At 62.2% G+C, this 25964-nt stretch overlaps 2 protein-coding genes across 6 annotated transcripts in view; one reads left to right on the forward strand and one right to left on the reverse strand.

Annotated features, from left to right (window-relative positions):
- The first annotated feature begins 6239 nt into the window (after positions 1 to 6239).
- SUN2 (Sad1 and UNC84 domain containing 2) lies at positions 6240 to 22064 on the forward strand. 4 transcript variants are annotated; one of them, XM_059681528.1, is made up of 18 exons: positions 6241 to 6475; positions 9356 to 9514; positions 10323 to 10507; positions 10787 to 10924; positions 11393 to 11488; positions 11889 to 11982; positions 12568 to 12638; positions 13018 to 13142; positions 15335 to 15589; positions 15973 to 16050; positions 16513 to 16556; positions 17055 to 17220; positions 17530 to 17751; positions 18024 to 18108; positions 18489 to 18604; positions 18704 to 18871; positions 19226 to 19318; positions 20537 to 22064. In XM_059681528.1, the coding sequence occupies exons 2-18, from the start codon at positions 9393 to 9395 to the stop codon at positions 20648 to 20650; spliced, it is 2172 nt and encodes a 723-aa protein (XP_059537511.1). In that variant the 5' UTR covers positions 6241 to 6475; positions 9356 to 9392; the 3' UTR covers positions 20651 to 22064. The 4 variants fall into 4 exon arrangements, with proteins under 4 accessions (XP_059537513.1, XP_059537511.1, XP_059537512.1 ...); XM_059681529.1 differs by having other exon boundaries at positions 15344 to 15589; XM_059681531.1 differs by lacking the exon at positions 6241 to 6475 and adding an exon at positions 7006 to 7162.
- Positions 20534 to 25964, reverse strand: part of GTPBP1 (GTP binding protein 1) — a 29116-nt gene continuing 23685 nt past the window's right edge. For both annotated transcript variants that reach the window (XM_059681532.1, XM_059681533.1), the window contains one exon: positions 20534 to 25656. In XM_059681532.1, coding sequence (XP_059537515.1) covers positions 25564 to 25656 — 93 coding nt within the window. In that variant the 3' untranslated portion in view covers positions 20534 to 25563. The remainder of the gene's footprint in view (positions 25657 to 25964) is intronic.

Here is a 25964-nt window from a genome sequence, read left to right on the forward strand (position 1 = left end):
GGTGCACCTGTCAGCCACCCCTCCACATGGTACAGTCCTCCAACCCGCTCCCCGCTATAGATCCCTGCTCCGCCACTGGGAGGCCGGTCTCCTCGGGGCTGGTGGCGTGGGGCGCCCTCTTGTGGCCATATGTGGGCATGACATGCTCACCAGCAACTGCTTTGGCCGGGGCCTGCTGGAGGGCGTGGAGGGTGCTGGATGGGCCCTGCCTGCCCCTTGCCCTTCTCCGAGGCCCAGCCGGCCATAGGCCACCTCTTCAGGTTCATGGGGCCCAAGTGGGAAAGGCGTGGTGGCTCTGAGTGTGTCAGACCCGACTTCCTTCTGCTCTTCATTAGCAAACGTTTATTGAGCACCTACTGTGTGCTCTGCCACCCGCACTGAAGTTATGGACCAGCCTGGCCCAGCACCTCCACTTTGTGCTCTGAGGCCCACGCCCCCTCCAGTAGCTGCCTGCTCAGCAGTCCCCGCCTCGCAGGGCTGCCGTGAGGATGGAGGTCCAGGTGCCCAGGACCCGCTCCTCAGCTGGTCACCACCCACTCCTCCCAGTGCGCCCTCCCCGTCCCGGGCTCCCAGAAAAGCTCCAGACTCCAGTTGGGGAACCAGGGCTCGCCGAGGAGGAGACAGGAGAGGGCTTAAGGGGGCAGGCAGACTGTCCGGCAGGAGGAGGAGATGGACCCCAAAGGGGGGTCCCAAAGGGAAGAGTTTAATCCTAGAAAGGAAGGCAGAAGGGGCTCGGGCTCTGAGGAGTGGGAGGGAAGCTGGCGGTTAGGGGTGCGGTGGGGCGTGCGGTGGAGGCAGGGACCTGGCTCTGAGGGATCTGAGGTGGGAGCTGTGGGCTGGCCGAGGCCGGAAGAGGAAGACTGAGAAATTGCCTCAATTACGAATAAGCACAGCCCCTTGGCCCCACGAGCAAAGCTGCAGAGAACAGACCCAGGAGGAGGATGGGGTAACGGAGAGGCCAGGGATGTGGGGGAGAGAACAGGAGAGTTTGGAACACTCCAGACAGAAAGCAGAAAGGATGGCGACTGAGGCCTCTCAGAGCCTGTGTGGCAGGAGCATGGGCAGGCAGCCAGCAGGAGAGAGAGGAGGGGACGGGTGGAGCAGGCATCACACACACACACACACACACACCCTACAGAGCTGCCCAGCACCTGTGGCAGGCACTGGGCTGCGTGTGGAGTCGGGGCGTGTCCTGGGGGCGGGACGGGTTCAGGGAGGGCCACTGCCAGTAGGGAGGGCTGAGCCGGGCTGGGCTTTGGAAGGGACCATAAAGGCAGCTCCCTCAGTCCCTGCTGTGGCCTGATGAGCACTCTGAGGCTTGCCCAAGGTCACGGCACTCCCAAATCTACTGTCTGTGTTGTACACACACAGGCACGTACATACATGCACACACACACGTGCACACACACCCCAGCTGCAGGAAGGGAGTCCTCTCTCGGGCCAGGGGGATGAAGGGGGCAGCCCCAGGCCACCTCTCGCTGATGCCACCCACCCTCCCACTTTTCAGCATCAAGAAGGCAACCCTTGCCCTAACTGGTTTGGCTCAGTGGATAGAGCCTCAGCCTGCGGACTGAAGGGTCCCGGGTTCGATTCTGGTCAAGGGCATGTACTTTGGTTGCGGGCACATCCCCAGTGGGAGGTGTGCAGGAGGCAGCTGATCGATGTTTCTCTCTCATCGATGTTTCTAACTCTCTATCCCTCTCCCTCTGTGCAAAAAAATCAATAAAATATATTTTAAAAAATAAAAAAGAAGAAGGCAACCCTCTGGACCCCACGTTCCCAACCACCAGGCCCTTCAGCCCGAGCGATGGCTGATGGGAGCCTCTGAGCCCCGGGAGGCGCTGGCCAGAGGCGGGGCCCCCTGGAGACGGTGCCCAGGTGCATGGCCAGGCCTCGGAGGCGCTGGTGGAGGGGCTCCCTGGCCAGCGGTTCTGAGCTGAGCAGATGAGCACGTTCAGCCGCTGAATCCCCTTCCGCCCCAGGTGTGTGCCGTCAAGGCCTGTCACCCGACTCCCCGCCCCCCCCCCCCAACTCCTGCACCCTCTCTGGGGATCCGCTGAGGGACTCATGATGGAACACTCTCCCCATGCAGGCTCAGTGCTGATCGCTGGGCGCTGGGTGAGGAGGCCCTCAGGGTTGCCCTGCGTGGGAAAGGCATGCGGCCACACCAACACTGACACAGCGGGGGGACTGGCCGCCTCCTGGGTCCTCGTGCCGCACCTTCCCCCAGGCCCTGGAGAGCTCCCATCTCCCCACCTCATCGGTCTCCACAGCCACCAGCCGGCTGGGAAGGGCTGCAATTACTGTCCCCATTGCGCGGGTGGGAAAGTTGAGGCCAGGCAGGGGTAGGGTGTGTGCGGATAGAGAGGCGCTCAGGACATGGGGACACGATGCGGGAGCCATTCCTTCTGCCTTGGATAGGTAGGGGCAGGGAAATTTGAGCTCATCCTTGCACGTTCTATTCCAGCCAGGGCGCAGGCTGAGGAAAGGGCCACTGGGCTCGGGCCCTTGGAGACTGGGAGCCACTCAGGCAGTTTGTTGATGATGTGGGTGTGGGGGGCAGAGGTGACGGGCACAGGCACAGGCACCCGGAGAGCCTGACTAGGAGTGTCCACGGTCTGTCCCCGACCCTGGTGGGCCCACTTAGGGCCTGGATCCAGCGCCTGCCTCTCCTGGGACTGGACTTCCTCCGTAAACGGGGCTTAACTGCGCTTGCCACCGGGTGCTGGCGCGATGAGCGCTGCAGATGAAAGAGCGTCGCCAGGCTGGGCGGGGCCCACAGCACATCCCCACGGAGCAGGATCCCCTGAGAGGACTGCCTCTCCACAGCTGCCAAACCTGTTCCTCAGCCAGGAGGCTTGGTATTACAGTCCCCCGCCCCGGCCCCCACCAAGGATCCTCTGATGTGATGGTCTAATGACAGACGCCAACTCCCTGTCGGCCGGGAGGAAGGCGCGGCGGTGGCCTTGGCTGCAGGGAGCTGGCAGTGTCCTCACTCATGTGGTCATTTGACACAGGTACACTGAGGACCCCCTCGGACCAGGCCCTGGCCCACGTGTCCGGAAGCACAGAGGAGACACCTGACTTGACCAGGAGTCCAGGACAGACCAGGCCCAACTCCTCCCCCTCCTTGGTGAGTGAGCGGGTCCTCTCACCTGCCCTCACGTAGGAGGAAACAGGCCCGAGGCCACACAGCCATCCTACCGCAGGCAGGACAGCTGCTCTTCCTCTCGTGTACGAGTGAGGAAAGGGGCTCGAGAGGTGCATTGGCCGGCCCGGGGCACAGAGCAGGCGCTGCCCCGGCCTGGAACCAGGGCTACAGATGCCGCGTCCTCCCCGCTGGTGGCTACAGATGCCGCGTCCTCCCCGCTGGTCCCCACAGCCACACTGATCAGGACTCGCCACGGCCGCCAAAAGCAGAGGGAGGGCCGGCCCCGGAGCTCCGGGTGGCGCCCCTCGAGGAGCCCCAGTGCGGGCCACCCTCTCTGCGAAACCGAGCAGACACGGGCCCAGGGTGCCTTGGGGGCACAGCGAAATGTTCTCATCTGCATTTCTTTGAAACCCAGAGGGAACATTAAATATCCCGATAATGAGTAATTACTAATGAATGAGGCCGAGACTACAGCCATCTTTCTACCAATGTGGTCATAAAATATCATTTAAAAAAAAATTTTATGAAGGAAGGGGCCACTAAGGCAAAAGTGTCCAGCAATGAAGAAAACCATAACGGCCCCGCAGCCGTGGCCGCACTGTCAGGCCCCAAGACCCTGTTCCAGGCGGGGCAACGCCGCCACCCCCGCCTGCCACTGCTTACGGAATGATGGCGATGGAAGGTGGGGCAGGGAGAAAGAGGAGTGTGGGGCTGGGAGAAGACTAGCCAAGTGAACGGTGGCCAGACAGAGAAGAACCCGGAAGGGCGGAGATGCTGAGTGAGCAGATGGCAGGGAGATGGGGCTGGGGTGAAGGGGGGCAGGAGAGGTGGGGGACAGGTGTGTGTGTGGTGTCACAGTCTGACGCACGGTGTCAGTGAGGACCGCCGGGACCGAGGGAGGGGCCTGGTGTATCATGGGAGCCCTAAACAAGCATTCCCAATTCTCCTCTGTGCTTCCCGAGACGAGGGCGTCCCCATGACACCCCACAGTGGTGGAATAACTGTGTACCTGCCTGCCTCCCCCATGGACCCGGACACATGGGCCAGGGACTGGTTCCGGGGGGGGGGGGTCCTCAGTGTGCCTGTGTCAAATGACCAAGAGTGAGGACACTGCCAGCTCCCTGCAGCCAGCGTCCTTTCACTTTCCTGTGGCCGCTGCAGCGAATTGCCACACACTTGGTGACTTGCAGCAACACAAACTTACTCTCTCACCAGCCAGGCGACCAGAAGTCCAAAATCAAAATCGCTGGGCAGAAATCAAGCTGCCGCAGGGCCACGCTCCCCCTGGGGGCTCCGGGGGAGAGTCCCTTTCTCGTCTCCCCAGCTCCTGGTGGCCGCCAGCGTTCCTTGTCTTGTGACCACATTCTCCAGTCCCCCCCACGATGGTCACACTGCCCTCTCCTCTCCTCCTCCTCTCTCTTAAAAGGACACTGTGATTACATGGAGGGCCCGCCCTGATAATCCAGGGTAATGTCTGCATCTCAGCATCCTTCCTTTAATCGAATCTGCCAAGACTTTCCACGCGTGGCAATATCCACGGGTTCCAGGGATTGGGACCCGGTGTCTTCGGGCCCATTATTCGCCTACTAAAGGCGCATGGAGGCAACGCAGTGTGAGAAGGGCCTGCCTGAGGCCACGGCCCTTGCCGGAGACCAGTGGAAGGCGCATCCTGGGAGGGAGGTGGTTCGGCCAGGACCCTGGGAGAGGAGGGACGCAGGCTCTGCAAGGGAGATGGTGGGATCTGGGGGCTCCACTGAAATCGGCTAGGACAGAAGGGAGTGAAGCGCCCTGGTGAGGAGAAGGTCAAGAGAGAGCCCTGCCCCTCCCTGGACGCTGCCCCTAAATCGGACCTGAGTTCTCAGCAGGTGCTCAGACATGAGCCAGGCCTGTGCTGGGACCGACAGAGCCAGCCCTTGGCCTCGGGGAGCCCTCCATCTAACCCGGAGGCAGCACTGCCAGCACCGTTGTCTTCAAGAAGCGTAAGTGCAGGTGAGACCCCCATTGCCCAGGTGGGGCAGGGAGGCCTAGGGAGGGCGGAGGCCCGTTTTTTGTGCTTCAAATGTCCGCAGTGCCCCATGGAGTGTGTGTGGTGTCACCTCCCTTCCTGCCCCCTTCCGGTCCTGTCTCTGATTTTGTCATCTCGTCTCTTCCTCTCGGCACTTTAAAGTGAAACAACGACCGCCTGTCCCGCCTTCCCCTAAAGAGCTTGCAGAGGAAGCGAGTCCTCTCCTCCCAGGCTGGGTCTGGGGGACCCGGGCAGCAGGCCCCGGCGCTGGCAGCCTTTCCCTCCTTGGTATCCATCCGCGCTCCTGCCAGCTAGCACCAGCTCCTCCTCTCGCAGAGCAGAGCTTCCGCAATGAGACTTGGGGGCCCCGGGGCAGCCCGGGCGGTGGCAGAGCCTCCTGCGTGTCTGAACCCCCAAATCAACCAAAAACGGAAAACACGGGCTTGGATGTGAAGAGAGTCTTCTGATCTCAGTGTTGCCTCTTTCTAGCCGTGTGACTTGAAGCAAATCACTTAAAACCTCTGTGCGCCAGTTTCCTCGTCTGCAAAATGGGTAGAAAGGCCTGGCCAGGAGGACAATTACGCAGGCGCCTGGGACAAGCTGCCCAGAGTTCGCGGAGGGCTCACCGCTCACTACGCCTCCGGGGAGTCGGCTCCCCGCTGCTCCCCACCCCGCGGCCATCCTCCCGGCGGCTGTGTCCCCGCCACCCACGCCCACGATTTCCTGGCGTCCCCAATGCCGAGTCAGCCGGCGGGGCGCCGGGAGGCCGCGGCCAGGAGGCCACGCGTGGTGTGCAGCGCGCGAGGGAGCCCTCGGGTGTGGGACCCACGGGGCCGGAGGCAAGTGCGAGCGACAGCCGGCCGAGCCCCCTCCGCCGGCTGCAGCCGAGTCCTCGGCGCCCAGACGTCGCCCTCGCGCCCGCGTCTCCCACGCGCGGACTCCTAACTGGGCGCGCCCGGCCCGCGGGGCCCACGCGGCGGGCGGGGCCAGCCGGGGCCTTTGTGTTCAAACCGCCCAATGGGCGGCGGCGGTGGGCGGGGCGGCGGGCGGGGCCTAGCCAATGGGCGGCGGCCTGTCAGGGTTGACAGACAGGCGCATACATACACACTCGGCCACGCGCGCACCGCCCGGCCCCACTCACGCCGCGCAGTTGTGCTCGGGCCGCATTGTCCGCAGCTCCCGCCCGCCGACCTCGTCCCGCGCCGCCGCTCCCTGCGCCCGGGCCCCGCACCGAGAGCCGCACCGGGATCCCGACGCGAAGGGGGCGCGCCCGGGTGGCAGCGCGGGCCTCGCACGCCCGGCCCCGCGCGGAACAGCAGGTAACAGCCGGCCGGGGGCCCCTGGCGGGCAGACGCGCGGGGCGAGGGTGGTGGCCGGCCCTGTCCGCCTCCCCGCGGGCGCCGGGCCCGGCCTGACCCCGGGTCATCCCTGCGCCGCTCCGGCCATGGCCGAGCTGCTGGCCTGCTTCTCCTCCGGGCCAGGCTGGGCCCGGCTCCAGCCCCGCCCGGCGCCCGCCCCTGGGCCGGTCGGGAGGGGCCGCGCGGTGCCCGGGCCGCCCTGACTCACCGCCGCGGGTCCCCGCCCCCAGGGCTGGCCGCCCACTGGGCCCCCCGAGGGCGGATGTCTCCAGGCGGGACTTCCCGGGGCAGAACCTCCGGGAGGAGGAGGGGGAGGACCCGGCTGCCTCCAGCCGGCCCAGGGCAGTGCCCATGTTCTCGTGCCAGTCGGGCAGCGTCCAGGGACAGGCAGTTCTCGGCCTCCGCCTTTCCCAACTCGGAATAGGAGCAGCCCATTTGGCCGAGTTCTAAAAAGAGCCCAGACAAGTAGGGGGCGGGAGTGCGACCTGGAGCAGAGAAGCCGGGAGGCGTGTAAACATCCCTACGGTTCAGGGAGAGGGGGTGGGCACCTGGAGCGGTCCAGGCCCCGGGGAGTGCCCCGCGTGGAAATGGCCCGCGGGAGAGATCCGAGATCTGCGTCAAGTCTGAACACGGGGCAGATCCCGTCCTGTAAGTTTGTGACGGGCATGGAGGAAGGTGGCGCTGAGAGAAGGATGTGGCTCAGCGCAGCAGCGGGGAGGGGTGTTTTAGCTGCGGTTTCTTCCCTGGCCCGGTGTGTTGGGGGCGTTGTCTACTCTCATATGCAAAAGACTGGAGCGTCCGGAGGCTCACGTCCGGTTTTGTTTCGGAGGAGGAGCCTTGACCTTTTTCCTCCGGTGAAAACTCAGTTGCACACTTCTGTGGTCCCAGCAGGCCACCGGCGCTCGGGAGGCTGCAGGCGCTGACAGTTTTCAGCCCGCCCCCCCCCCGCCCCCATGCCATATGAATATGTATATTCTCGCCGCCCGGCCTTCAGTATTGTGTAAACACATTGCTTTGTTTCTACCCCAGAGCGGAGGCCTCCACTCAGTGGGGCGGGAGTTAAGAGGAGGGGCTGTGGGCAGCTGGAGCCTCAGGTGGGGAGGGCAGTAGGGGAGGGAGTTACCATATAAGGAGTGGAATAGAGACCAGAACCCAGGCCCACTTCCTGCTTCGGCTCCTACCAGCTGCCCTTTGCCAAGCCCGGCTAGAACCAGAGGGCGACGCCAGGTGTAGACGTCCCACCGCGAAGACGCCAGGGAGGCCAGGACGTGAGGCTGCTTGCTTTTCAGAAGAGGACTTTGCAGAATCCGCCAGCTGGGCTGACCAGACCTTCTGGTTTCCGTAGCCCGAGTCGGGATGTGTCAGAGAGAAGTAGTCATTTAAACCGCAGCCAGGAGTCTTGGAAGGGAGAGCAGGTGTCAGGACCAGGGCCTCTCGAGGGGGCCGAGGTCGCCGGGGCTGTAACGGGCGGGCAGAGGCGGCTGTGGTAGGTGACACTCCACGTTGTAATCTGGGATTTTGATTTTGGGTTCCTGGAGCTTATTAGTCCTCCTGGGGTGGCAGGGCCGCATGTGTTTTTTTGTTTTTTGTTTTTTAAAGAAGAGCTCACATTTGTTCTTGTTGTTGTTGTTGTTAATCCTCACCTGAGGATATTTTCCCATTGATTTTTAGCGAGAGTGGAAGGGAGAGAGACAGACACATCAGTTGGTTGCCTTCGCACACGCTCCATCCAGGGCCGGAGCCTGCAACCGAGGTACATGCCCTTGACCGGAATGGAACCCGGACCCTCCAGTCCGCAGGCCGACGCTCTTTCCACTGAGCCAAGCCGGCCAGCGCAGAACGGCACCTTTTGCCAGGCCTTTCACCCGGACCTCCCTTGCATCATCAGTTCCAGAGCCTTGGTTCCCACACTGCTGCTCCACTGCCCGTTTTGTTAGTTTGTTAACAAATATCTGTTGTGTAACAACTTTATCTACAGCCTGTTCGGAACATATTTGAGGCTACAGAGACACTAGTTGGGGCCGCACACCACACTCCTGAAACGACCTGAACGCTTCACCGTGGGGTGGAAAGAGCCAGCCCTGTCACCCGTCAGATCTGAGCTCAAAACCCGGCTCAGTCACTTAGGGGCCGGGTGGCTGTGGGCAAGTCACCCATCAGCTGTGTCCCAGGCCCCTCCGCTGCACGATGGCACTAATGATGTCTCCCTTGCTTGTAGGATCAGAAATGGGTTTGTAGGAGCCAGGTACCTAGGAGGCATTTACTGAGTGTTTTATCATCACCATGACGACAAGATGTCCTGATGCGGCGGGACAGTAACTAGCTGAGGGGACCCAGCGTACAGCCCCTGTTAGAGTGCAGGGGGCTGGGGCAGGAAAGCGTCTCTGGAGTCAGTTTGTCTGGGGCCCTGGCCCATGGGTAGAGCTACAGGAAAGAAAAGGAAAGCCTGTTCCCCCGGGAAACGGCGAGGATGGGAGTGGCCCCTGCTCTAGGGAGAGGCGTGCAGTGGAGCGGCTGGGCTGGGGGTCTGTGCGGGCAGCAGTGATTGAGACGTTCATGTAGCATCGCCTGTGCCTCTCGTGTGCCACATGCCAACGGCTGCGGAAGGACAGTTCTGGCTCTCACGGAGCTCAGTGACAGATAAACTGAAAATGAGCAAACCTGGTGGAAAGAGGCTGCCTGGGCACCGAGAGAGCCCAGGGCAGGTGCGGGCTGCAGGGGGTGGGGAGGGCTGTCTCCCACATCGAAGGCTGTTTTGAAGGCGAAAATGCTTTGTCTCTCCTCCACCAGGTAGGGTCTACCGCAGCCCCAAGCCTCACCGGCCCTCCTTTCTCTCCCAAGACTCTCTTTAGGGGAAGGGTCCCCATCCCACCTCATCATGTCTCGTCGAAGCCAGCGCCTCACCCGCTACTCCCAGGGGGACGATGACGGCGGCAGCAGCAGTGGCGGGAGCTCAGTGGCGGGGAGCCAGAGCACCCTGTTTAAGGACAGTCCTTTCCGGTAGGGGATTGCCACCCCCCACCCCCACCCCTACCCCTAACCCCCCACCTCCCACCCCGTGGATCGTGCTGCTGTGCCGAGCAGAGGGCTGGGCATCCCTGCACGGCCTCTCCCTGTTGTGACCTTCATGGGCAGAGATAAGACGCCCATGTCCAGGCCAGGGGACATCCACTGCTGTGAGGAGGCCAGGATGAGTACCACTTCCCCCTCCTGTAAGCCAGGCCACGGCCTCGTGTTCAGAGACAGGAAGTGGGGAGAGGCAGCTTCAAGAAAAAGCCAGGCCGGAAACCCCTGCTGCTGTGAGGGCAGGCCCTCCGTCATGCCCCCTGGAACCGGCACTCGGACCTGCACTCTGTGTCTCACCGCGGGCAGGGCCTCAGGAGGGGCAGCCAAGCCCCTGCGTCCCAGGGCAGCAGGAAATGAGTGAGGCGGGGGCCCTCCTCATCCTGCCCCCCTTGCAGACAGGAGCCCTCAGACGGCCCCTGAGGCCCCTGGAGGCAGGTCGGGCTTGTCTGGCTTTTCCGTGGGTTGTAGGAATTACTGATCATTAGAGGCCTGAGAAAAACCGCCTGGCTTTGAAGTTAGAGACCTAGATTTGAATCTTGACTCATCACCTTGACCATCTCCCTGCTGGTGAGATGAGATAATGGGAGCCGAGGAGCTACCTGTGCTCTGCTCTGCGGGCGTGTAGCCCGGGGCTGTTAGTTGCCTAGCAACAAGGCCAACCCACTCACTGCAGGAGGGGCCCACTGCCTAGCCTCCTGCTGACCTGGCTCACCTTCCCCTTCCCTCCTGGCTGACACCGCAGGACCGTGAAGAGGAAACCCAGCAGCACGAAGCGCCTCTCCCCGGCGCCCCAGCTGGGCCCCTCGGACACACACACCTACTACAGCGAGTCCGTGGTCAGGGAGTCCTACTACGGCAGCCCCCGGGCCGCCTCCCTGGCCCGGAGCTCCATCCTCGATGACCAGCTGCACAGTGACGCCTACTGGAGTGAGTGGAACCCTCCTCCTGGGCTCTGCTTCCGACTCCCTCACCCGGTTCCTGACCCCGCGGGGCCAGCGGGGGGCTCCCAGGTGTCAGCAGCTCCCAGGTCCCTGCGTATGACAGAGGAGCCACATGGCGGCTTCGAGCCCAGGAGACAGGGGCTGGGCCCAGCTCACCCTCCTGGGAGGGGCCAAGGACAGAGTCCACCAGGGTGTCCCCCGGGGCTCCCGGAGTCCCCTCCTCGGCATCTCTGCCCAGGAGAACCCCGCCTTCTTCCCTCCGCAGGTGAGGACCTGCCGGTGAGGCGGAGGAGAGGCACCGGGGACACTGAGAGCAGCAAAATCAATGGGCTGGTGCGGGCCAAGCTCTCCGAGGACTTCCCGGGGTCCTCCTCCGGTTACTCCTCTGAGGACGACTACGTAGGTAGGCGACACTCAGCCGGGTTCCAGGACCGCCACCCGGGCTCCCTGACAGCTCGAGGGAGCCTGGTGTCGGGCAGGCGCCCACGCAGACCCTCTGGCGTCCCTCCTGTGCCTGTAGCGCCCTGAACCCCAGCCTGGGGTGTCCCCCAACACAATGGGCCGTCCCTGCCCCACTAGGCCTAGAGTCAAGGTCAACTCCATTGTCTGCTCACTTCCAGCAAGCGTTTCCCACGTTGCACGCGAGGAGGTGCACGACCCCTGGTCTGATCTGAACAGTGGTTGAGGGGAGGGGTGCAGGCAGGGAGCTCATGGGAAGACGCTTACTGGCCGACTGGGTGCCAGCCTGTGTGGCACTGGGATGTGGAGAATGGTCCGGGGTCCCAGTGCACGGGCTGAAGGAGAAGACAGTGGCAGGCAGTGCCCGTCCCAGGCTCTCCTGAGAGGACAGACGGCCGCTCCCTCCCTGCAGGGTACTCACAGGCGGCCCAGCAGGGCTCCGGCTCACGGCTGAGGGGCGCGGTCTCGCGGGCAGGCTCTTTCCTCTGGACGGTGGTCACCTTCCCAGGTGGGTGCTGGCTGTTCCGTGCACGATTGTCTCCATTCCCTCCAGCAGCCCCTTCTCACCCATCTCTCCTGGGTGTCCAGCCCACCCAGAGGGGCCGTAGGACCACCGGGGAAGCTCATTCTAGAATAATCACAGGGGCCAAGAGCCATGGGAACATCCTCGCAGTCGGAAGGGCAGGAGCGGCTGTGGCGCAGGGCGGAGGGCGGAGGGCGGAGGGCGCTGGTGGAGTGGGTGGGGGGTGGGGGGGTTAGAGGGACTGGTGGCCAGCGGCCAGGACAGAGGTGCCTGGCGGGGGTGTGGTGAGGCAGGGAGGACCGCAGGGGGAGAGGGGTGCTCTGCAGCCACAACTGCAGGCCCTGCCCCTCGGGGTGGCACTTAGGCCTGATGGCCCCTCTTCCAGGCCGGCTCTTTGGACTCCTCTACTGGTGGGTCGGCACCACCTGGTACCGCCTGACGACGGCTGCCTCCCTCCTCGACGTCTTCGTTCTAACCAGGTGAGCGAGACTCCTCCTGGACAATGAGTCAGAAAGTCCCAGGCTGAGTCTCAGGCCAGCCTGGCCCCTTCCTGCTGGTGGGGCCTTGGGCTCTAGCCCCAGCCCCGTGGCAACCTGGACCCCAGGGTCCGCCTCAACTTCAGGAGCTGCCTGAGGCTGTAGGTTTGTGCTGGGATTTGGGATCCGGCAGTTAGCTGAGGAAGAGGATCGAGGCCAGAAGTCAGGGTCCCTCTGGCTGTATCCTGGTTGGAGGGGGGCCAGCTGTGCTGAGAAGAGGGCGAGGATGGATTCATGGCACCGAGAAAAGCGTTCCCATTTTTCTAAAAAGAAAACGTTGTTTAAGGAGTTCCATGCTTTTTCCTATGTTTGCTTGCATAGGGGGCCTCTGTACATGAACATTTTAGTTTTTTTAAAGACTCCACTGCTTGTTTTTAATAAGATCAGTAAGATCCACAGGGTCCTCATTGTCCCCATTACTTGAGCACTCGGAAACAATCTCAGGGACTCCCGGGCACCGAGAGGCCCCGAGCCTCTGACGTGTCGGCCCCCCCCTGCCGCCCCCCCCTCCCCCCCCCCCCGGTCCAGGCGCTTCTCGTCCCTGAGGACGTTCCTGTGGTTCCTCTTGCTGCTGCTGCTACTGACAGGCCTGACCTACGGTGAGCTGACCCGCCGCCCAGGGGCCGGTAGGACAAGAGCTGCCCAATGGGGCTGCGGAGCCAGCGGCGCAGGGCACTGGGGCGGAGGCAGTGCTGAGCAGAGCTGAAAACTAGAGGGATGGGATCACCGGCCAGAAAGGGAAGGAGGCAGGACGAGTGGGTCGGACCGAGCCTTGGCACCTGCACCCAGGGCCCTAGGCCACGCCTGTCTGGCTCTCCTGGGTCCTCCCTGAGCCTGGGCACCTGCACCCAGAGCCCTAGGCCACACCTGTCTGGCTCTCCTGGGTCCTCTCTGAGCCTGGGCACCTGTGTAGGCGGAAGCCCTTAGCATGTGCACCTTCGTAACCAGCCAGGTAACCAGCTTCTCGCCTGTGTCCAGGTGCCTGGAATTTCTACCCCTACGGCCTGCACACGGTCCACCCCACCTTGGTTTCCTGGTGGGCAGCGAAGGGCAGCAGCCAGCAGCATGAGGTGTGGGAGCCCAGAGACGCCCCACATTCCCAGGTGAGTGCCTGAGCGCAGGCTCCCGCTGCCGCTGGTTTCTCTGCACGTGGACTGGCCCACCTGTACCTGGCACACAGCCGAGAGAGGTGCCGCCCTCGCTGGGGCACCCTCGTCCCCCAGGCACCCCTTTCTCCACCATTCGGAGTGGACGTATTGGGAGGCAGTCGGCTCAGATATGACTCAAAACTGCCCCACGGTCCCCACCGTCCTAAGCACAGGAAACAGGAGGACAGGAATCAGACAAGTCGTCTTATCACTGTGTTCCCACAGTCTCACAAGTACAGGGTGGGCAAAAGCAGGTTTACAGTTGTTCGTATGAAAATAATACAATACTTAATAAATAATACAAAAATAAACTCTGTGTTTCGTGTACTCACCACTGTAAACCTACTTTTGCCCCATCCTGTGTTTAGTGAGCACTTCTATGAATAAGGTGGTATCTTGGTCAGTTATCTATTAGCACAGATAAACTCCCCTAAAATTCGTGCCTTCAAGTACAAGCGTTGGACTAGCTACGAGTCTGTGAGCCCCCTGGCTGGCCCTTCTGGCCCGAGCACGGACAGGCTGGCCTTGGCTGGGCTCCACATGGCTGGTGGGTCAGCGGGCGGCTGGGCTCCCCGCGCTTTTGTTGTCCAGCAGGCTAGGCCGGTTGGGTTCTCACAGCAGCCGTGCAGGTTCCAGAAGAGCAGAATCAGGCCAGGCCCTTCGAGGCCTCGGCTGGAACTAGCGTCCTCCACATCCTGCTGGCCTCAGCAAACCCAGAGCCGGTCTAGATTCAAGCAGGAGACAGGCCCCCCTTCTCTATGGGGGCACCTGCCCGGCCACGCCCCACGGGTGCACCTGCGGCCCAGGGAGGACAGGGGCCACTCCGGCAACCTGCCAGGGGCAGAGGAGACAGGCCCCCCTTCTCTATGGGGCACCTGCCTGGCCACGCCCCACGGGTGCACCTGCGGCCCCGAGAGGACAGGGCCACTCCCGCAACCTAGGCTGTACCCTCAAAGAGCCTGCAGTCCGTGTTCATGTGTGTATGTGTGTGTGTGTATGCGTGTGTGTGCATGTGTGTATGTATGCGTGTGTGTGCATGTGTGTATGTATGCGTGTGTGCGTTTTGTGTGTGTGTGCGTTTTTCATGCGTGTGTGCGCGCGTATATGTGTGTGTGCGCATGTGCGTGCGTGCGTTTTTGCATGTGTGTGTGCATGTGTGTGCGCGCGCGTGTGTGTGTCTGTGTGAAGTGCACAAATAACCAGCCGGCATGTGCACAGGTCCTGAGGGCCACACTGAAAAATTAAAACTATTGCAGTTATTTAACTTTGGTTGTATCTTGCTGAATTTACTTTGATGACATTCTGGCATTTATAAAACTTCCTTTTTTAATCATTAGTAAAGACATTAGATACAATTCAATTTCAGGACCACCATTTTTTATAAAAGAAAAGAAAAGAAAAAGTTACATTTGCATAAAGACACTAATAAAAATAGTTGCCTTGTTTGGGAGCGGGTGGTGCGGGCACCGGGTGGAGGGGCAGAGGTTACGAGCGTGACTTTTTACTGTTTGTTTGCCTTTTGAGTCGTGCCAAAAGAGTGGAATTTTTGAAAATCAGACTCGACCTCTGTACCCAGTGGCCTTGCCGTTTGGTAGTCGACAGGCTGTGTGTTATGCTTTCTCTTGGCAAAGATTTTCGTGGTGAAGCCAACAAGGTTCTCAGAATTCATGGCACGCTCTCAGATGCCACCCTCAGGTCCACGTGACTTGTGTGCTGTCTTCTCTGTGGGCGTCCAGTTCAAGAGGAAAAGGAAAGGCCTTTGAGATTAGTGGTCTTTTAGCCGTAGTTACCGACGGAAGAAGTGGGAGCCATTGACAGTCAGCTCAGCCTCTTAGCCCCTCGCTCTGGCACACGTACAGCGACAGGGAAGCGGGTGGGCTCACCCAGCCCCCTGTGGCCATCCATTTGGACCCTCTCCTGGGAGGGCCCTGTGTCCCCGTCTCTTGTCCCACGTGCACCCCTCCTTGGGGATCAGACCCCTCCGCCGCCGTGTGTCCCGTACCCTGTGCTGCGCTGTACCACGCCCACCGAACCCATTTAGCTGCTGCCACCTGTGGGGCAGTGTTCACAGGGTCTGAGGCTCCTTCCCGTCCAGGAAGCACTGTGGCCGCAGGCCTCTCCCCTCTGTGCTTCTCCCCCGCCTGCAGGCTGAGCAGCGCATTCTGTCTCGGGTGCACTCCCTGGAGCGGCGCCTGGAAGCCCTTGCCGCCGAGTTTTCCTCCGCGTGGCAGAAGGAGGCCATGCGCCTGGAACGCCTGGAGCTGCGGCAGGGGGCTGCCGGCGAGGGCGGGGGCCGCGGCCTGAGCCAGGAGGACACGCTGGAGCTCCTGGAGGGGCTGGTGAGCCGCCGAGAGGCCGCCCTGAAGGAGGACCTCCGCAGGGACACCGCGGCCCGGATCCAGGTGCGGGAGGAGCTGCGGTCTTGGCTAGAGCTGAGTGCCGCCTGGGGGTGACACCGTGGGCGAGGGGGGGAGGGGGGTGCGGGGGGGTGCGGGGGGAGGGGGAGACCCTGCACACCCTGACATACGAGAGGCAGTCTCAGTGTCCTCCTTTCACACGGACGCTCTCCTGTCTGCACCCACGCCCCTGCCCGCTAGGAGCACGTGGATTACAGTGCCCGGCACCCCGTGGGTGTGCAGTGCTCCCAGGGAGCACTGTGGCAGAGGCGGGAGCTGAGGGTGCCATCAAATAGGCCTGGATTGGGTTGCATTCACACCACTTACTGGTGGTTAGGGGCCCTCTGAGCGCAGCTCCGTGAGACCCCGCCCTCCCGCTGTGCCCACAGGAAGAGCTGGTCTCCCTGAGGGCAGAGCACCAGCAGGACGCGGAAGACCTCTTCAAGAAGATTGTCCGGGCCTCCCAGGTGGGCTTGGGCACTGGGGCCACATGGGCCCTGACCCAGCTCACCCTCCGTTCTAGGGCTGAGGGAGCACCTTGGCCGCCCGAAGGACCTGCGTAGACATGGGGTGGGGCGGGGGTGGGGGGTCCCCTGACTTCTGCTTGAACTGAACCCACCCGGGCTGGAATGCTCTCCAGGGACACACTGGGAGCTGCTGCGACAGGAGGGGTACAGTCAAGTGGCCGTGGTGTTGGGTCTGGCGTGCTGAATGAGTGAGTGAGTGAGTGTATGAATGCTTAAGGGCACCAGATCCGGTGAGACCGGCACAAGGACCTTGACCCGGAGGCCAGTTTGACATTTGCTGGAGCAGATGGGAGACCCTGGGGCAGGGAAGTGGTTAGGCAAAGATACCCCAAAGGGAACAGATCCCGAAAGGCAATTGCTCTGAGCCTGACATGGCGCGTTTCTCCCTTGTGCCTGCAACAGGAGTCTGAGGACCGACTCCAGCAGCTGAAGTCCGAGTGGCACAGGTAATGGGCTGCCGTCTGGCCTAGGCCTGCCCCTCCCCCTGCCCTCTGCCTCCCACCCCAGGCAGGACTGGGGAGCAGCGCCCCAGAGCCAGTTCTGACTGTTTTGAGCAGAGAGAGGGATGGCTGAAAGCCAGGTCAGGACTGCGTGCTGAGGCCTGTGCTTGAGGGCAGTGGAGGCTGGGGTGGGCACGGCAAGAGACTGGGATTCGTGGGTTCACGTAGACACACCATCTTCTCTGCACACCCTCACATGCTGCCTCCCCTGCCCTGGACATCTGCTCTTGGCGGGGAGAGCGGCAGAGGCCGAGTGAAGGATGGATCTGGGCTCAGGAGTGAGCTCCCTGGGTCAGGCAAACCTGGCGCTGTGCTCACAGCCAGGATCTCCCCGAGCAGGCCTTGCGTCGCCTGTGTGTGTGGGCACGCCTCCCATCAGGAGCCAGTGAGGGGTCCTCTTGTTTTCCCCGCATCCAAGGCTCACTCTCCTCTCTCTGGGACTAGGATGACCCAGGAGTCCTTCCGGGAGAACTCCATGAAGGAGCTGGGGCGGCTGGAGGGCCAGCTGGCAGGCCTGCGCCAGGAGCTGGCAGCCCTGGCCCTGAAGCAGAGCTCGGTGGCGGACCAAGTAGGCCTCCTGCCGCAGCAGCTCCAGGCCGTGCGGGATGACGTGAGTCCGAGCCGTCCAGGTCCCCTGCTGAGCACCCACCCTCTGAGACCATCTGTCCTTGGCGTCTGTAGGGGACAGTTTCCTGCCCCTGCAGCCTTAGTCCCACGGGGCCTGGCCCTGGACTTGACACAGATGTTGTCTTCCTGTGTTGGGAGACAGGGAGGGGTCATTCATAACTCTCTCATCTGTGTGGCCCGAGCAGGCACATGCTGGCCCTCCCCTCTCAGGCCTGCACCCCTTCCCTGCCTCTCTCCCTAGCCACACTCTGCCCTGCCGGCCTCCACAGTGAGACCTCTTTTCGGTCCCTAGGTGGAGTCCCAGTTCCCTGCCTGGGTCAGTCAGTTCCTTCTCCAAGGTGGGGGGGCCCGCTCGGGGCTCCTTCAGCGAGAGGAGATGCAGGCTCGGCTGCAGGAGCTGGAGGGCAAGATCCTCAGCCACGTGGCTGAGATGCAGGGCAAGTTGGCGAGGGAGGCGGTGGCCAGCGTGGGGCTGAGGCTGCAGAAGGAAGGCGTGATCGGGGTGACAGAGGAGGTGAGAAATTATGCCCTGGGACCCCCACTTACATACACACACTGCTTTCCTCCCCGGGAGCCACAGACCTGCACGTCCCCCACTGCCGGCTCCCTGTGTGTGCCATGCAGCAGGCTCAGTGTTGGCTTTGGGGCAGATGAGGGAGGGGGGAGCATGCCTGGGTGGCACGAGTGGCTGGACGCCAGCGGGGTGCAAGCACAGAAGGGCCCGGCAGGGGAGGTCCGAGGGTGGCCGTCTGCCTCCCGTCACCCCTGCTCTGGTGCCTGTTCTAGGAGGTGCACCGCATCGTGAACCAGGCTCTGAAGCGCTACAGTGAGGACCGCATCGGGATGGTGGACTATGCGCTGGAGTCCGGAGGTGCGTGCGCCGCTCTCCTTCCGCAGCCGAGCCCTGGTCCCCGCACTGGCCGCTGGCATCTGCCGGAGCAGCCGTGTGCGAGGCAAGCAGGACGCATCCGACGTCACCCAACCCCGAACTCACCACAAAGGCCCGCGACGTGCCGGCGCCATCCTTGGCGGGGATGAGGCTGTTTACAGCTGCCCTGTGGTCTGGGCTGGGTGTGCAGGCTGGGCCTGGGCATCTGCCCTCCGTCCTCAGAGAGGACACGGGCAATAGTGGTCCCCCCTGGGCGGCCTCAGCCCTTTAAGCGGGTCCTTCTGGCTGCTGAGCTGGTTGTCTGGTCTCCCCCCCTGCTCCCCAGGCCCCACGCCCCCACACTCCTTTCTTTCCTGGGTCAGGGGCCAGTGTGATCAGCACCCGATGTTCCGAGACCTATGAGACCAAGACGGCCCTCCTCAGCCTCTTCGGCATCCCCCTGTGGTACCACTCCCAGTCGCCCCGCGTCATCCTCCAGGTAGGCACCAGGCGGCGACAGCAGTGTCCCGAGCAGTCGCCTGTGCAGCTGGGGCGGCTCTGCCCCCAGCCCTGCCCTGACCCGGCTCTTCCCTTCCAGCCAGATGTGCACCCAGGCAACTGCTGGGCCTTCCAGGGGCCCCAGGGCTTTGCCGTGGTCCGCCTCTCTGCCCGCATCCGCCCCACTGCTGTCACCTTAGAGCATGTGCCCAAGTCCTTGTCACCCAATAGCACCATCTCCAGTGCCCCGAAGGACTTTGCTGTCTTTGTGAGTATCTATCCCCCTGTGCGGGCCCGAGGCGAGCTGCAGGAGGGCCTGGGGGTCTTACTGAGGATAAAGTTGGGGGTCATTCTTTGGCTGGGGACGGGGAGCAGATCTGGAAGAGATGGGGCCAGGGTGGGAAATGGGACTTCGATCCCAGTTGTCTCAGGCTACGGAGGGGAAAACAGGCCTAAGGAGTGAAGCGATTTGTCTGTCACAGACCCCACAGCGGCCTGTTTCCGGTGCTCAGGTCCCCTGCAGCCCACCGGGGGGAGGGGACGGTGGGCACGGAGAGAGGCCCTCTCGGTGGCCGGGCGCGTGTCCAGGAGCAGCTCTTGCCTCATCCTGTGCTCTTCCCAGGGGTTTGATGAAGACCTGCAGCAGGAGGGGACGCCTCTTGGCCAGTTCACCTACAACCAGGACGGGGAGCCCATCCAGACATTCTATTTTCAGGTACAGGATTGTGTTGTGCCAGCAGAGGTGGCACACTCACTTCCCTGCCCACTACCCTGTGCCAGGCCCCGGGTTCAGACAGGGAACCACAGCGCCTGCCCTCCCGCACCCGAGGCCTGGAACAGAGACAGCTGTGTTAGCGACTTCCCAGAAGGGCAGAGCCCCAGCTCCCCCAGGAGGCTGATTCCTTGGGGCTTCAGGGGCCCAGGAACCTGCAGGCCCCCCCCCCCGCCCAGGGGAGGAGCGGAGTACACTAGCGTGAGGTCGGGATGTGAGGCGAAGGGCCAGTGGCAGGAAGAGAGCCTGGACACCAGGCCAAAGAGTCTCAGCGCTCAGGGAGGGGGTGGAAGGGGGTGGGCAGTGCTGTTTTAGGCAGAGAAGTGACAGTATGATGTGCAGTGTAATATCACTGTGGCCGTGTACATGGTGAGTCCACGGGGACAAGCCTGGAGACAGGGAGAGTTGGGAAGTGGTTGTAGGAAAGCAAGCCAGAGTTGACGATCGGTGTTCACCCGGAGGATGGAGAGGTGGCGGACACAATAGGGAAGGGGAAGGTGGGGAGGGCAGCCAAGAGGCTAATGCAGACGGGGGCAGGCCCCTGTCAGACGGTCCCGTGGAGCTGCCACCGGGCCTGACGGAGACTGAGCTGTGAGCTCCAGGCGATAACGAAGCCATGGAGTAGCCGGGGTTTCTCAGGGTGTGTGTAGATTGTGCCGGTAGGAGCGGGTGGAGGACAGGAGGCTGGGGGGGAGAGGAAGAGCAGGAGACACTGTGCTGGGCATCAAAAGCTGCCTCAAAAACTGGCTTTTGGAGCATAGAAGACAGAGGCCTGATGGCAACTTGAGAAAGAAAAGAAATTCTGCTTCATTCAAAGAAAAGGGATTCTTTCCCAACATCAACACAGAGCCGCAAACTCCGCGAGGGCAGTGCCGCCCTCACCAGGCGCTCCTGTGGGCTGTCGGCTGGGATGAATGGGCCGGTGCTCAGCCACAGGCCTTTCTTCTGTGGCCCCGGGGGTGGCCCCGGTGGGAGGCCTCTGGAGCCCCTTGGCCCACCAGCTGGACACTCCTGCAGGGTCTGAAGACAGGAGCTGGGAAGTCCAGGTCTCAGAGGCCCCAGGGCAGGGGGCCTGGCCCGAGGGGTGGCACCTCCCGGCCTGCCTGCTGCCAGTGAGGGCTGAGGGCTCCGACACTCGTAACCTCTTTCTTCTCCACCCAGGACCCCAAAATGGCCACATACCAGGTGGTGGAGCTGCGGATCCTGACTAACTGGGGCCACCCTGAGTACACCTGCATCTACCGCTTCAGGGTGCACGGGGAGCCCGCCCACTAGGCGCCCCTGCACTGCTGCCAGCCAGCGGGGAGGCCCGCCACGCCCCTTCTCCGGGTGTCGGGGAGCAGCACCCCTGCGCTTCCCCACATGCTTGATCAGCGCACTGACTTCCAGGAGCAGGAGCCCTTGCCCAGTGGACATAGAATGTGCCGGGCTGTCCCAGCAGCGGCAGCTCCAGGGCTGAGCTGGCTCCAATCTTTCCATCCTTCGTTCTCACGCCGGGCACCAGGGTCTGCCTCCCCTCCTGGGAGGCTGTACATATGTAGTATATCATGTGGGACTGAGGCAGGGGAGGTGACGCGTGGACACGTCCAGCAGCCGTGGGCAAGACCTGACTGACTGCCCCTTGCCCATGGTGGAGGGGCTGGCACCCAGGAAGCTCTGTTGGGAGGTGTGTGGTGTGTGATGGGGGCACAAACTAGGGCTCGGGGCAGGGAATTGAGGCCCCATGGGAGGAGGGTGCCTGCAGTTCCGGTTGGGACGGGCTGCAGGCAGGAAGCTCCTGGGAGCGGGCGGCTGGGCTCTTGCCGAAGCCAGTTCCATCGACCCAGGGGAGCTTGGCCCACAGGGTCCTCCAAGGGCTTCTATACACTGTGCTTGTCCTGGCGTGAGGTGGGCCGTGGGGCTTTTTGTACCCTAGGTCTGCTCCTGGGATCCTCGGAGGGGCCCCTCTGCTGGGAACGCTAGTTGTTTCTGCTCCTCTGATGCGGGGGTGCGGCCTGCCTGTCCCTAGCATGTTTGCCACATCCCCCAGGGCACAGGGAGCCCAGACCCGCACTCGGAGGCTGTGCATCTGGGGCAGCTGAAAGGGTGCAGGCAGAGGACGCCCTGGCTCCCCTGGTGGCCCAGTGATGACAGGGTGATATTCAGGGTGTCATGGTGGGAGGACTGTGTGACTTGTGCCCCATCTCAATCCGGCCCCTGGGTCAGGGGCCCTCACCCTCGGCACCCCCTCAGGGCTCTTCCAGCTCTTGCTCAGTCGCTTCCTTTCTGGCTTTTTTCTATGGGGGGTCGGGGTGGGGGAGGGCAGGGGTGGGAGGCAGGGTTTTTTGCCTCAGCTGGCCATGCTGTTATTATGTAAACACTTTTCAAGGTCATTTTTTTAACTGAAAAGCTAAGAGCTTGATTCCTAGCCCCGTTCTGTGGGGTGCTGGGTGATTTCAGTTCCGTGTAACCCAGATGCCAAGAGGGGCTGCCATGCAGGCAGGCGCCCTCCCGAGGGCCGAGCCTCACGGGGCGGAGCGGGGCTGAAGGCCAGGCCCCAGGCCACCCTGTGCTCCTCCAGCGCTGGCCCCGCACACCTCTGCCCAGCTCTTCTGTCACAAATGCTGCACCATTGGGCTCCTACTTTTCTTATCTCCAGATTCTAATTTATACCTATGCAAAGAGTAAATTATGCCCAGGACTCATGGAATACGTGTTTTTTGTTTGTTTTTTGGGGGGGAGAATACATGGTTTTTATCTGGCCATTGCACAGGGAATCTTCTTTTGGGAAAACGAGAATGAATTCTTGGCCAAAACAATGCTTCAAAGACTTACTCCTGCCTTAGAAACCCAGGCCTCTCAGCTAAAACCCAGCTGTGGTGGGAGGTGCGGCCTGAGCAGGCCCTGCCCCAGTGATTCTGGGCTCAAGGATTGGCAGGAGAAAGTGGGGTGGCTTTATTAGCCGACCCTGACATCATATGAAGCATCTTCTAGAGCCGCATGAGTAGAAGGTAGCAAGTTACCTGCTTAACTAGTGACCACATCTGCCTTCAGGGCTGCGTCCTTCTCCACAGGAGTTAGACATCTGCCCCCGAGTCTGGGCTGGGCTGGGACACGGAAGTGGGTGCCCTGAGAGCCAGAAGCTGCCGGCTCAGGTCCTGGCCCTTCCCCTAAACACTCCCCAGTCAGTGCCTCTAACGAGCTGCTCAGAGGGCCAGGGGCGGTCCCCCACTGGACCCTCCAACACGCCTCGTCTGACCATGACACCTGGACCAGGGCCAGTCCCCATCACAGCTGAGAAAATAAAGGCAGGAACAGGTCAGTAGGAGGGGCTGGGGGTCAAGTGCCACAGAGGGTGCCCGGTGGAGTGCAAACCCAGCCCAGAGGTTCTGCGCCAGTTCGGATCCCCTCAGCTTAGGGTCCCAGGAAAGAGCTAGTCCTACACAAGGCTCATCCCCCACTGACTGCTCACTTCTCTCCCGGTTCCACTCAACACCTGCTCTGCAACTAGCACCACTTTTCAACAAAGGAGACAGCCCTGAGCAGTACCAACGAGTCCCTGGAACTTAACCACAGTCACAGGGCTTGGGGCCTCTGCTCTCGTCCTCGGACCAGGCACATACCCTCTGCCTGTCTGCACACGTTCAAATCCTACTGGCCCCTCACGGCACAACTCACACCATCTTCCCTGTGGTACATCCCTTGGCCCCAAGCCAACGTGCACTCCACGCCCATGTCACAGTCCTGCTGCCCTGTGTTGTGCCGGGGCCAGTCCGCAGAACAGCGGTGTGACGGAGTTAAGATGCCACCGCCCCTACCACACACACAGAAGGGTCAGGATTTGCCACTGAGATGATCAGATTAACAACTTTATTCTTCATCAACTACAAAAGGGCTGGTGTTCTGTTCCAAATGGAGAGTTGGTAGGCTGAGACCCACAGGGAACTCGGGTCGTCCCCGTGGAGGACAGTGAAACGCTGCACTTGGTCTGCCCTGCTAGCAGGTGTGGCCCGGTGGCCACACGGATCCAAACCAGCCTCCTGAGCATCTGAGGACAGAGGCCAGGTGGCGGCCACGGCTTCCTAACATCCAGTGGTTATGCTCACAGGGGCCGACGAGTTCCAACAAAACCAGGCACCACCTGCTCGAAGGTCTACCATGGCCACGCCCAGGGAAATACCAGTTCCACAGCACCCGCAAGGGGACAGAGCAGGGCGCTCAACACTGGAGCCCTCTGATTACCAAGGATTCCGTGGGCAGCAGCCCTGCAAGCAGAATGAGCCAAAAAGCAAGAGGGAAACCGCCAGGAAACAAAGGAACAGGAGGGGCCAAAGGACACAGCTGAGCGGGAACGGCTGGGCCCAGGGCCAGGGTGGGAAGACCCCGCCTGCTGGTGGCACTGCTCCTCTGAGCTTGTGTCCCCACCTAGAACAATGGCACCAACGCCACCTCCCTCAGACTATGAAGTGAGGGAGACACCTGGCACAGCCCCAGCCACACCACACACATGTCCATGCCACCTCTCTCAAGCCTGTCCCCCAGCTCGGGGCCTCTGCTATGGCCTTGGGGACCAGCGTGGGTACACACAGCGTGCTGGGCACACGGGGGCTCACATACATCCTCAATAAATTCTGACCCCCCGGAGGCATTCACCTCTTGCTGTGGAGGAGGCAACTGAAGTCCAGAGAAGGCTGGCAACTTGCCCTGTGTCAGAGCTGGTGGGAGAGCGTGGGTGGTGAGGCCACGCCGGCCTCCCAGCATCTGGGCTCCCCTCCCTGCCCTGCCCTGCCCTGCTAAGACTGGGGCTGGGGCAGGCAGGGCACCGGTGTTCTCAGTGGCAGCTCCTCCACCTGTCAACGTGGACAAGCTTTCATGTTGTGTGCTGGTCTGGTCAGTCCGTGGCCATGGGCCAGTGGTAACTAGAAACAGCTGGGAGAGGGGAGTGAAGGACTGGCAGTCTGGGAGCAGGACAGGAGAAGGGTTGGGGACAAGAGGGAGGCAAGGCTGAGGAAGGACCCAGCCAGCTGGGTGTCTGTCCCGGCCAGGACACATCTCTGCCTGTTAGTGCACCCTCAACTGAGGGCTCCAGTCCCAGCTCAGCCAGGCTGGTTCAGGGCCCAGGCTGCCTTCTGGGCCCCGCCCCGCCCCAGGCAGTTCTTCCAGGCTTCCTGCTCTGCGGGGCCTGCACCTGCCTCCCCCTATCCCAACCGGGGCTTCCAAACCTGGGGCTCAGGCCATTCCCTGTTGTGCCCCTGCAGCAGCCACGCTGGGGTGACGTGGTGGAGCTGTGGTGGGAGGAGGGGTTCCCCTCCCAGCCTGGCTCAGAGGAACACCCCGCACCCTACCAAAAGGAGGTGCCCCAAGACCCAGTAAGGTTCAAGGTCCAGGCAGGAGGCAGCCCGGGAGGCTCAGCAGGTGGCAGAGCAGCTGCCTTGAGCAGCAGGCAAACAGGCTTGTCCCGGGAAGGAAAGCCACCAGCTGTCTTTGGGTCAGTGGCACGGGCTGGAGGGAAGGGCAGGGAGGGCCCGATAACCCAATCGCCTCTCCCCTCCACCATCTACAGGTTCCAATGTAAGAGCTTCTGGCATTCCTGTTCGGGGGTTTAAGGAGAAAGAGGGAGGGAAGAGAGGGAGGGAAGAGAGGGAGCCAGCACTGTTGACCCTGCCAGAAGCCCCGAGTCCCAGGAGGAGGCTCCTGAGACGGAGCAGCAGCACTTATACCTGCAGCCCCCGCCCCGAGGTCAGCTCCAGAGAGGGCTCCGGGCACAGAGCAGCACTGGGAGGGAGGCCCTTCAGCCCCCGACAGCTCCTAAAGGTTCTCACAGACACACACGCGGACGGACAGCTCCTGGAGGCCGGGGCCAGCCATGGAGGAGGAAAGGAAGAGAAGAAAGACTGCCAGGGCCCTGAGTGGCCATGCACACACCCACACACGCACACGGACGCACGCACACAAGAGAGAGAAAATAAAAAGAATAAAAACTAAGGGCCCAGATGTACAAAGACTGATTGAGAAAGAAGGCAGGCAAGAGGGCGGGAGATGGTAGTGCTCCGGAAGTCTGCCGTCGTCCTCGGCTATAAATTAGAGCCCCGGGAACCAGGGCTGGGGAATGATGCGGCTCCGGCTGTGGCCTGGGGAGGGTGGTGGCTGCTCTGGCCCATCGGATGGAGCGTGGCCAGAGCACGATCCCTTGGGTGGGAAGGAGAAAGTCAGCAGCCACTGGCAGGAGTCAGGCAGGCCCCCTGGTTCTTCACCTTGTGACGCTGGCCCCCTCGTCGCCGGCCCCCACTGCTGGGCTTGAGCTGAAAGAGAAAGGAGGAGCTTGAGAAGCAGGGGGCCACGGGGAGCAGGGGAGGGGAGCAGGGTGGGGCAGCAGAGGAGCAGGGGCAGCAGGTGAAGGGCAGGCAGTGTGGTCCCAGCCTCGCCTGAGCATGGCTCTGCTGGTCAGATGGAGCAAGGGCCTGCTCTGCCTGCCTGCGGGGCAGGTGGGTCACGTGGCCAGGGTATGAGCTCGGAGGAGCACAAAGGAAGTAGGAACCAAGCCCTGCCACCACTGACGGTGGGAAGGGAAAGGGAATGACGGAGCCAGAGGAAAGCGATGGGGAGAACA

This window comes from Myotis daubentonii, chromosome 2, assembly GCF_963259705.1.
Source record: "Myotis daubentonii chromosome 2, mMyoDau2.1, whole genome shotgun sequence".
NCBI classification, from domain to species: domain Eukaryota; kingdom Metazoa; phylum Chordata; class Mammalia; order Chiroptera; family Vespertilionidae; genus Myotis; species Myotis daubentonii.